Source organism: Salmo trutta, chromosome 16, assembly GCF_901001165.1.
Source record: "Salmo trutta chromosome 16, fSalTru1.1, whole genome shotgun sequence".
Taxonomy (NCBI): Eukaryota; Metazoa; Chordata; class Actinopteri; order Salmoniformes; family Salmonidae; genus Salmo; species Salmo trutta.
Genome location: NC_042972.1, coordinates 6392248 through 6404881, shown reverse-complemented (window position 1 = coordinate 6404881; position 12634 = coordinate 6392248). Strand labels below are relative to the sequence as shown.

Genomic DNA, 12634 nt, shown 5'->3' with positions numbered 1-12634 from the left:
ATTGAGGACCAGTTATTGAGGACCATATATTGAGGACCATATATTGAGGACCACAAATTGAGGACCATATATTGAGGACCACATATTGAGGTACATAGTGTATTGAGGACCAGTTATTGAGGACCATATATTGAGGACCATATATTGAGGACCATAGTATATTGAGGACCATAGTATATTGAGGACCATATATTGGCCATATATTTGGGTGCCCAAGTGCCGCAGCGGTCTAAAGCACTGCATCTCAGTGCAAGAGGCGTCACTACAGTAGGGCGGCACACAATTGGCCCAGCGTCGTCCGGGTTTGGCCGGGATATCCAGTCATTGTAAATAAGAATTTGTTCTTAACTGACTTGCCTGCTTAAATAAAGGTTAAATTAAAATATTTAAAAATAAAATTGAGGACCATAGAATATTGCTGAAGCCCAAAATTCTCCTCATAGAAATCTAACAGAGTGAAATTCATCCCTGTCTACCCTACCCGGGGCTTGATCTCTGAACCCTCTGTATACAACACTCTGTCATTCAAAGTCGCCAATACTAGCTGAGGGCAAAACTAAGGTCAACTGTCAAACCGTGATAGACAGTTGATTTCAGATCTCAGGGAGGGTGACATCACCGCACGACGGCTGCTAGAGGGGTTGGCGGGTGGTGGGTGGTGGGTTATCTCAACCGGGCTATCTGCATTGTGTCCTGCCACCCACCAACCGCCAACCCCTCTTTTACGCTACTGCTACTCTCTGTTCATCATATATGCATAGTCACTTTAAGCATATCTAAATGTACTTTAGATTTTAGATTCTTCAAAGTAGCCACCCTTTGCCTTGATGACAGCTTTGCACACTTTTGGAATTATCTCAACCAGCTTCACCTGGAATGCTTTTCCAACGGTCTTGAAGGAGTTCCCACATTTGCTGAGCATTTGTTGGCTGCTTTTCCTTCACTCTGTGGTCCAACTCATCCCAAACTATCTTAATTGACTTGAGGTCAGGTGATTGTGGAGGCCATGTCACCTGATGCAGCACTCCATCACTCACCTTCTTGGTCAAATAGCCCTTACACAGCCTGGAGGTGTGTTGGGTCATTGTCCTGTTGAAAAACACATGATAGTCCCACTAAGCGCAAACCAGATAGGATGGCGTACCGCTGCAGAATGCTGTGGTAGCCATGCTGGTTAAGTGTGCCTTGAATTGTAAATACATCACTGAAAGTGTCACCAGCAAAGCACCCCGACACCATCACACCTCCTCCTCCATGCTTCATGGTGGGAACTACACATGCAGAGATCATCCATTCGAATAATCTGCGTCTCACAAAGACATACCGTTTGCAACCAAAAATCTCAAATTAGACTCATCAGACCAAATGATAGATTTCCACCGGTCTAATGTCCATTGATTGTGTTTCTTGGCCAAAGCGGGTGTATTTTTCTTATTGGTGTCCTTTAGTAGTGGTTTCTTTGCAGCCATTCGACCATGAAGGCCTGATTCACGCAGTCTCCTCTGAACAGTTGATGTTGAGGTGTGTCTGATACTTGAACTCTGTGAAGCATTTATTAGGCTAAGATTTCTGAGGCTGGTAACTCTAATGAACTTATCCTCTGCAGCAGATGTAACTCTGGGTCTTCCATTCCTATGGCAGACCTCATGAGAGCCAGTTTCATCATAGCGCATGATGGGTTTTGCGACTGCACTTGAAGAAATATTAAAAGACATGACCTTCATGTCTTTAAGTAATAATGAACTGTCATTTCATTTTGCTTATTTGAGCTGTTCTTGTCATAATATGGACTTGGTCTTTTACCAAATTGGGCCATCTTTTGTATACCACCCCTATCTTGTCACAACACTACTGATTGGCTCAAACGTATTAAGAAGGAATGAAATTCCACATATTAAGTTTTAACATGGCTCAACTGTTAATTGAAATTGAAAGGTGACTACCTCATGAAGCTGGTTGAGAGAATGCCAAGAGTGTTTAAAGCTGTCATCAAGGCAAAGGGTGGCTACTTTGAAGAATCTCAAATATAAAATAGATTTGTATTTGTTTAACACTTTTTTGGTTAAGGCTTGATTCCATATATCTTATTTCATAGTTTCGATGTATTCACTATTATACAACATTTTTGAAAATAGCAAAAATAAAGAAAAACCCTTGAATGAGTAGGTGTGTCCAAACTTTTCACTGGTACTGTATATACACATACATGCAAGGTTTGTCTCTTACCACACCAAACTCAAAGTAGATGTCTTCTGAATAAACTAAATCATTTCTAACTTGCAACCCTCAGTGGTTATCATAGAAGATTATTGCAATTCCTTGATTATTCGATCACATCACATGTTAATCCACTTTACACCCTTGCAATAAGTTTTATTATTGGAAAACATTCAAACAATCAATCAAATGTATTTATAAAGCCCTTTTTTCATCACCAGTTGTCACAAAGTGCTATACAGATACCCAGCATAAAAATCCAAAGAGCAGGTAATGAGATGTATAAGCACAGTGCCTAAGAACAATTCAGTAGATGGTGGGAATTTTTAAAGAAACCTATAGAGGGGTGGCCAGTCATCTTCTGGCTGTACTGGGTATAGGGGAATCAGGCTCAGACGGGTGGCCAGTCCTCTACTGGCTGTACTGGGTAGAGAGGAACCAGGCTCAGAGAGCTGGCAGTCCTCTACTGGCTGTACTGGGTAGAGAGGAATCAGGCTCAGAGGGGTGGCCAGTCCTCTTCTAGCTGTACTGTGTAGAGAGGAACCAGGCTCCGAGGGGTGGCCAGTCCTCTTCTAGCTGTACTGTGTAGAGAGGAACCAGGCTCCGAGGGGTGGCCAGTCCTCTTCTGGCTGTACCAGGTGGGGATTTAAGAGTACATGGCCATTAAGGCCAGATTCACCAGAGAGGTTACTTTGGGACTCACCTGCTTCTCTGGACAGCTGTTGGAAGGCATCCACTCCCTTCTCTCCATAGGATCCTTCTGATGCGACGGTAGATACATAGTTCCAGCCCATGGCCTTGACTATGTCCACCATGGCTTGGGCCTGGAACGAGTCCGGAGGCACTACACGGGAGAAGAAGTCATATCGCCGGTCATCGCTCAACTCCGGGGCCGTGGAGGCATAGCTAATCTGAGGAATCTGAGGAGAGAGAGAGGAGAAAGAAGGGATGAGTTAAGATGGACAACAGGAGCATACAGTAAGAAGATTATATGATTAGTCTCAGCTATCCATCTTTTAATATTATGAACGCTAGGAGCACAATAACTGTATTGTCAATCATCAGATGAATAGTCAAATCCCACTTAATGATGCCCATGGCCTGCATAGTTCTCTGCATTTCCATACATGCGTGAGTCCTCTGATCTGCACACACGGCTAACAAGCGTGGGTACATCCTGACATACATGACATTGTCTTATTGTATAGACAATCATGCCAGGCAATTCTGACAGAGATGTCGAACCATGCTTAACACAAACAGTCGATGTTTGAATATTTTTGATCTCCTTGACTTCAGCAAAACTTGTTCAAACCTGGGAAAATCAAACATTCAGCCTATAGACGCTATGGGTGATTTAGTCTAGAAGTAGGGAACATCAAACATTCAGCCTACAGACGCTATGGAGGATCTAGTCTAGAACTAGGGAACATCAAACATTTCACCTACAGACGCTATGGGTGATCTAGTCTAGAAGTAGGGAACATCAAACATTTCGCCTACAGACGCTATGGGTGATCTAGTCTAGAAGTAGGGAACATCAAACATTCAGCCTACAGACACTATGGATGAGCTAGTCTAGAAGTAGGGAACATCAAACATTCAGCCTACAGACGCTATGGAGGATCTAGTCTAGAAGTAGGGAACATCAAACATTCAGCCTACAGACGCTATGGGTGATCTAGTCTAGAAGTAGGGAACATCAAACATTCAGCCTACAGACACTATGGATGAGCTAGTCTAGAAGTAGGGAACATCAAACATTCAGCCTACAGACGCTATGGAGGATCTAGTCTAGAAGTAGGGAACATCAAACATTCAGCCTACAGACGCTATGGGTGATCTAGTCTAGAAGTAGGGAACATCAAACATTCAGCCTACTGTATATATATATATATATATATATATATATATATATATATATATATATATATATATATATATTTTTTTTTTTTACAAATTAATAAAAAATGAAAAGCTGGAATGTCTTGAGTCAATAAGTATTCAACCCGTTTGTTATGGCAAGCCTAAATACTGTAAGTTCAGAAGTATAAATGTGCTGAACAAGTGACATAATAAGTTGCATGGACTCACTCTGTGTGCAATAATAGTGTTTTACATGATTTTTGAATGACTACCTCATCTTTGTACCCCACACATACAATTATCTGTAAAGTCCCTAAGTCAAGCAGTGCATTTCAAACGAAGATTCAACCACAAAGATCAGGTAGATTTTTCAATGCCTTGCTAAGTAGGGCACCTATTGGTAGATAGGTAACAATAATAACATAAATAAAGACATTGAATATCCCGTTGAACATGGTGAAGTAATTATTTATACTTTGGCAGTGGTGGAAAAAGTACCCAATTTAAATACTTATTAAGTAAAAGTAAAGATACCTTAATAGAAAATGAATAAAGTAAAAGTGAAAGTTGCTGTTACGGATACAAGTAGTGTGTATCCTGTATTTGTATTTCTTTTCTCTCCTTCTCCCCTCACAGGTGACAATCATCATTCCCCCAATCAGTCCCCAATCAGAAGACACCTGCTCCTCTTCCCTCACCCAATCACAGCCCCTTTCCCTTGGTTTAAAAACCCATTCAGTTGTTTTCTCCCGAGATCAATCTTTGTGTTCATTCTCTCAATCTCTCTCTGTGTCCCCCTCTCTCTATCTCTGTATTGATCTCTTTTGTTTTTGCAACTACATGTCACAATTGTCTGGTAATCCTGTGAGTGTTGTTTGACTGTTTGTTTGTTTGGTGGGAAAAGGGGGTACCAAGACAAGTCGCCCATGGGCATACATTACCCGTAGGAATACTTTGTCTAAGTACCCTAGTTAGAACTGGGCGGACCACCCACTGTATTTTTGGTTAGTTAGCTAGCTGTTGTGGAAATAGGCTAGTCTAGCTTAGGGGTGTTTTTGGCTTATTGTTTCTTTGCTTGGGTCCAGCTCAGCCCCTTTTCTCACACCCCGTTACCGTGTGTTAAAAATAAACCTTTTGAGTTTGACGGTAGATTTCAGTTGTCTGTGGTTTTTGGTTCTCACTGTTCTTTATCACGATTATAATTTGCATGATTTATGTTACGGGTCTCGTATCCATCCCCCCCTAGACCGCTGGGCCAAAGGGATTTGTAACAGTTGCCCAGTAAAATACTACTTGATTAAAAGTCTACACGTATTTGTTTTTAAATATACTTAAGTATCAAAACTAAATGTAATTTCTAAAATATACTTAAGTATTAAAGTAAAAGTATAAATCATTTCATATTCCTTATATTAAGCAAACTAGATGTCACCATTTTCTTAATTATTATTTAAAAAACATTTAGATAGCCAAGGGCACACTCCATTTACAAAATGAAGCATGAAGCACCAAGGATGTTCTCTTGATAAGTGTGTGAATTGGACCATTTTCCTGTCAACATGTAATGACTACTTTTGGGTGTCAGGGAAAATGTATGGAGTAAAAAGTACATCATTTTCTTTAGGAATGTAGTGAAGTAAAAGTTGTCAAACATATAAATATTAAAGTAACATACAGATAACCCCCAAAATGACTTAAGTAGTACTTTAAAGTATTTTTACTTAAGTACTTTAACCCACTGCACTTTGTACGGTGTATCAATATACCCAGTCACTACAAACATACAGGTATCCTTCCTAACTCAGTTGCCAGAGAGGGAACCACTTATGAGGCCACTGGTGACTTTAAAACAGTTAGAGTTTAATGCTGTGATAGGAGAAAACTGTGCATGGATTAACAACATTGTAGTTATTCCATGATACTAACTTAAATGACAGCGTGAAAAGAAGGTAGCCTGAACAAACTAAAAATATTCCAATACATGCATCCTGTTTGCGATAAGGCACTAAAGTAAAACTGCAAAGAATGTGGCAAATAAATTACATTTATGTCCTGAATACAAAGCGTTATGTTTGGGGCAAATCCAACACAACACATCACTGAAAACTACTCTACATGTTTTCAAGCATTGTGGTGGCTGCATCATGTTATGGGCATGCTTGTCATCAGCAAGGGCTAGGGAGTTGTTTAGGATAAAAATGGAATGGAATAGAGCTAAGCACTGGCAAAATCCTAGAGGAGACAAATTCATCTTTCAGCAGGATAATAACCTAAAACACCAATCCAAATATACACTATTGCTTACCAAGTCAACATTGAATGTTCCTGAGTGGCCTAGATTGTAGGCCTGAGTGGCCTACAGTTTTGACTTAAATTGTCTTGAAAATCTATGGCAAGAAAATGTCTCTACTAATGATCAACAAACAACTTGACAAAGCTTGGAGCGTTTTTAAAAGAATAATGCATAAATATTGTACAATCCTGGTGTGCAAAGCTCTTAGAGACTTACCCAGAAAGACTCACAGCTGTAATCACTGCCAAAGGTGATTCCAACATGTATTGACTCAGGGGTTTGAATACTTATGTAAATTAGATGTTTTTGTGTGTACATGGGTGAGAAAAAGCATCTATTTAATCCATTTTGAATTCAGGATGTAACACAACAAAATGTGTAATTAGTCAAGGGGTATGAATACTTTCTGAAGGCACTGTAAATTGAATTTTCAACATTTATTGTCCAATGATATTGTACTTAATCAGGTAAAAACTGCTGAATGAGTCCAAAAACATGCTGTGATTTATTTTGATGATATACCAGAAATCACCAAAACAGGTTTGCCCTGCCTATTAAGAAGGGAAAGGAGAAAGTTTGTTGAACAAGTGAGAATATTATATTTACAGATTTAGTATGCCAAAAATACTGTAAGGATAATATGAAGACTAACTAAAAATATATAAACTATAGACATAAATGTATTAAAACAGTAGAAGAAAATGTCAAATAACACAGATACAGATAATCAAATGTCTTTAGAAAACATCAAATCAATTATCATATTACAGGTCATCAGAACAAAAGTCTACATCCGTCACAAGACAAAGAATATTTGTATATGTCAAAACAGTTTTTCCACATCGGGTCATTTCAGTTTATGGAGTTCAGAGTTAACAGTATGGGAAGATACGACATCCCTCATAAACTTCTAAATTAGTTTGACATCAAGTTCAATCCCAATTAAATTTCTTCAAAGGAAGGACTGAGATTATTTCACCATTTGTCCATTCCAGTCTGGTCTCTTGGCTTTATCATGAATAAAAAATATAAGAAAAAGCTCCTTTAGCTGTAAATCTCAACAAGATGTTATGTTTTCAATTAGCCCTTTGATCTCTCTTGATTTAATGGCCGGAGAGAAGAAGCATTCATCTGTAAATACCGTACATTAGTAAAGGAGTGGAGAAGAGGACTTTAAAGTATTTTTACTTAACTACTTTACACCACTGATTATCTCACCAATAGAAGTCTACTTGTTTTAACTTTCAACGTCTCTTACTTACAGCCACGTAAGTTACTTTAAAAGTTAAAACAAGTAGACAAATGTAACTTTTATTTCACTACATTCCAAAAGAAAATGATGTACTTTTTACTCCATACATTTTCCCTCACACCAAAAAGTACTCGTTACATGTTGACAGGAAAGTGGTACAATTCACACACTTATCAAGAGAACATCCCTGGTCATCCCTACTGGGTCTGATCTGGCGGACTCACTAATACTTTGTTTTTATTATGTATGAGTGTTGGAGTGTGCCGGCTATCCGCTTAACATAAGGAATTCGAAATGGCTTATTCTTTTACTTTTGATAATTAAGTATATTTAAAACCAAATACTTTTAGAATTTTACTCAAGTAGTAAGTCAGTCAGTCCTGCTACACTACAGGAATGTTTTGCTAGCACAGACTGGGACATGTTGGCATTGAGGAATACACCACCTCAGTCATCGGCTTCATCAATAAGTGCATCGATGACGTCGTCCCCACAGTGACTGTACGTACATACCCCAACCAGAAGCCATGGATTACAGGCAACATCCGCATCGAGCTAAAGGGTAGAGCTGCCGCTTTCAAGGAGCGGGACACTAATCCGGATGCTTATAAGAAATCTCGCTATGCCCTCAGACGAACCATCAAACAAGCAAAGTGTCAAAACAGGATTAAGATTGAATCCTACTACACCGGCTCTGATGCTCGTCGGATGTGGCAGGGCTTGAAAACTATTACGGACTACAAAGGGAAACCCAGACGCAAGCTGCCCAGTGACACGAGCCTACCAGATGAGCTAAATGCCTTTAATGCTCGCTTCGAGGCAAGCAACACTGAAGCATGTACGAGAGCACCAGCTGTTCTGGATGGCTGTGTGATAATGCTCTCGGTTGCCGATGTTAACAAAACCTTTAAACAGGTCAACATTCACAAAGCCGCTGCGCCAGGCGGATTACCCGGATGTGTACTCAAAGCATGCGCTGACCAAATGTCAAGTGTCTTCACTGACATTTTCAACCTCTCGCTGACCGAGTCTGTAATACCTACATGTTTCAAGCAGACCACCATAGACCCTGTGCCCAAGAAAGTGAAGGTAACCAGCCTAAATGATTACCGCCCCGTGGCACTCACGTCGGTAGCCATGAAGTGCTTTGAAAGGCTGGTCATGGCTCACATCAACAGCATCCTCCCGGACACCTTAGACCCACTCCAATTCGCATACCACCCCAACAGATCCACAGATGATGCAATCTCAATCGCATTCAACACTGCCCTTTCTCACCTGGACAAAAGGAACACCTATGTGAGAATGCTTGCCATTGACTACAGCTCAACGTTCAACACCATAGTGCCACGAAGTTCATGACTAAGCTAAGGACTCTGGGACTAAACATCTCCCTCTGCAACTGGATCCTGGACTTCCTGACAGGCCGCCCCCAGGTGGTCAGAGTAGGCAGCAACAAGTTTGCCACGCTGATCCTTAACACAGGGGCCCCACAGGGGTGTGTACTTAGTCCCCTCCTGTATTCCCTGTTCACCCACAACTGCGTGGCCAAACATGCCTCCAACAACATCATCAAGTTTGCTGACGACACAACAATGGTAGGCCTGATCACTGACAACGATGAGACGGCCTATAGGGAGGATGGTATGGCAACTGCTCGGCATCTGACCTTTAAGGCTCTACAGAGGGTAGTGCGAACGGCCCAGTACATCACTGGGGCCAAGCTTCCTGCAATCCAGGACCTATATAATAGGCGGTGTCAGAGGAAAGCCCATAAAATTGACAGAGAGTCCTGTCACCCATGTTATAGACTTTTCTCTTTTACCGCGCAGTACTGCAACGCGAAGTCTAGGACCAAAAGGCTCCCTCAACAGCTTCTACCTCCAAGCCATTGGACTGCTGAACAATTCATAAAAATCGCTACCGGACAATTTACAGTAGTCGTCTCTCCTCCTTCCAGGCTTTTTCATCTTTGAACTTATATGGTGATTGGCATCTAAACTTTCATAGTATTACTACACCGACCGGCAACACAGTTCGTCTTTCAATTTAACCAATGAGGAGATGGCGCGTGGGTACCTGCTTCTATAAACCAATGAGGAGATGGGAGAGGCAGGACTTGCAGTGCGATCTGCGTCAGAAATAGAGAGGACTTTATTTTGCAACGCTCGCGCACACGACGCGAGCGGTTTGGTCAGCCTATAAGGGGGCAAGGTTATAGACATAAAACGATTGAAGAATAGAAATTAAACATGAAGCGATTCAGTCCAATGCAATATGACAGCAAAATACAACTCGATGAAGATCTGCTCAAAGCCAATCCAATGTCCTTCCACACAGCCCTAATGTACATGGTGCTATACAAAATGTAGTGGGACATTGTCAAAGAAAATGCATATTGTAGACCCTGACAATCACTGGCACCATTTGGTGGCATCTCAATAGCTTTTCAGGTGCTGGAACAATAGAAACTATGGTTGAGAAATGAAGCCAAAATCTTCATCTACATATTCATTGTAGAGATATGATTGGGTATGAGAGGACTATCAAGTCTTTCAACAATGCAATGAACGAGTATGAATTCAGTTACACATCAGGTGTCCATGCAACAAGACGCAACACCCTTGAGTCACGTCAAGAAAACATGATTCATAAACCAAAGCTACTCCATCAAAAGTGATGTGTTAGGGGCAGGAGTTTTCCTAACGACGTCACCTGATCACTGAAAAATATGGGTATAACTAAGGCACATATTTCTGTTCAAGAAAACCCCCTTGCTCTATTCATTAGTTCATTTCATGGATGTTTTCTCCCCTTAGAGAGGTAGAAGAAAGCGATTTCTTTATAAGTAGATGGCTGGCTAGGGTGACATTATATTCTGTACACCTCCTCCTAGTCTGCAGGGAGAGAGAGAGGTGTTGCTGCTGCCATCCTAGTCTGCAGGGAGAGAGAGACTCTGATGCCCTCCTAGCCTGCAGGGAGAGAGAGGTGCTGCTGCCCTCCTAGCCTGCAGGGAGAGAGAGAGGTGATGCTGCCCTCCTAGCCTGCAGGGAGAGAGAGAGGTGATGCTGCCCTCCTAGCATGGAGGGGGAGAGAGTGGTGTTGCTGCCCTCCTAGCCTGCAGGGAGAGAGAGATAGGAGAGATAGGTGCTGCTGCCCTCCTACCATGCAGGGAGAGAGGTGCTGCTGTTCTCCTACCATGCAGGGAGAGAGAGGTGCTGCTGCCCACACATAGTAAGATTAGCTGCTATTCCTGAGGTGAATCCTTCACCTACACAGGAATCAACAACCCCTTTCAACCCTGTCTCTGCACCATTTCAAGTATTCAAGTTTTTTCTCTCTTTTTTTTTCTGTCACTCTCTTGCTCACTTTCTCTGGCTCTTCTCATTGTTTCTTGTTTACCTGTCCTCTGTCTGTCTCTCTGTCACTTCCACAGGAATCAACAACCTTCCAACCCCCCTCCCCTCTGTTTATGAGGCCTTGAAGTTGATTGTTTTTTGTTCACTCTCTCTCTTTCTTTCTCTTTCTTTCAATTACCTTTTACACAAACACACACACACACGCACACACAGGAACACAAAGCTAGTGAAATTATATCAGTTCCACTATTAGAACCTTGGCCCCTACGGCCTGTTTCCGGGGTCTGTATCCTGTATTTATGTGTCTGTGAGGGTGACAGGAGGGGATGTGATGAACATTCTTGGCCAGCCTCTGGAAGGATTCTCATTATCACAATCCATTATCTTGTCCATCACAGTGACAGAGAAAGAAGAGCCGAGCGGCAGGAGAGAGAAAAGGACATCTGCCACCTAATGTCTGTGTCCTGAGGCTCCGTCTGTCCGTCGGCAGGTCTGTGGGCAAGAAAAAACACACCATGGCCCAGCCGGGACTTTTTCCACCTGGGTCTCAGCTCAGGTGACTGGCTATTTTACCTTGATGTGGGAAGTGGATGGAAACATCACCAGGAAAGCACTAGCCCAAAAACAAAGATTCCAATAGAATGTGTTTTTTTTTTACTCTTTTACCAACCTTCCCAGGCAGCACACAGAAGCACACAGAAGCACACAGAAACACATGATAATCTATTTATGTGGAGTGCCTTTTACAATTTACTCTGAATCAATGGAAATATGGTCCACTCCAATTCAATGGTTTTGCCACTCGGAATAAACTGTTACGATTATCAATTCACCCTACCCTGCACCAACACTGTTGTTCTGATCATCAATTCGGGGCTCCCGAGTGGCGCATCTGTCTAAGGCACTGCATCTCAGTGCTAGAGGCGTCTTTACAGACCCTGGTTTGATTCCAGGCTGTATCAGAACCGGCCATGATTGGGAGTCCCATAGGGCGGGGCACAATTGTCTGGGTTAGGCAGGGGTAGGCCGTCATTGTAAATACAAATTTGTTCTTAACTGACCTGCCTAGTTTAAAAAAAGTTAAATAAAATCAAACAATTCTAACTGTTGTTTCTTTCCTTTCTCAAGCAACTGGTATTCTCTTGCCATTATGTTTCCTGATTGAATGAGGCCTATTGTTTATCCTTTCTGTTTCCTGATTGAATAAGTCCTATTGTTTATCCTTTCTGTTTCCTGATTGAATAAGTCCTATTGTTTATCCATTATGTTTCCTGATTGAATGAGGCCTATTGTTTATCCATTATGTTTCCTGATTGAATAAGTCCTATTGTTTATCCTTTCTGTTTCCTGATTGAATAAGTCCTATTGTTTATCCTTTCTGTTTCCTGATTGAATAAGTCCTATTGTTTATCCTTTCTGTTTCCTGATTGAATGGGCCTATTGTTTATCCTTTCTGTTTCCTGATTGAATAAGTCCTATTGTTTATCCTTTCTGTTTCCTGATTGAATAAGTCCTATTGTTTATCCTTTCTGTTTCCTGATTGAATAAGTCCTATTGTTTATCCTTTCTGTTTCCTGAATGAATAAGTCCTATTGTTTATCCTTTCTGTTTCCTGAATGAATAAGTCCTATTGTTTATCCATTATGT

The 12634-nt window shown here is 41.4% G+C and overlaps 1 protein-coding gene across 3 annotated transcripts in view; it reads right to left on the bottom strand.

Moving 5' to 3' along the window:
* The window catches only part of grm7 (glutamate metabotropic receptor 7), a 344805-nt gene that overhangs the window by 238455 nt on the left and 93716 nt on the right, over nt 1-12634 (bottom strand). For all 3 annotated transcript variants that reach the window (XM_029692860.1, XM_029692859.1, XM_029692861.1), the window contains exon 2: nt 2921-3137. In XM_029692860.1, coding sequence (XP_029548720.1) covers nt 2921-3137 — 217 coding nt within the window. The remainder of the gene's footprint in view (nt 1-2920; nt 3138-12634) is intronic.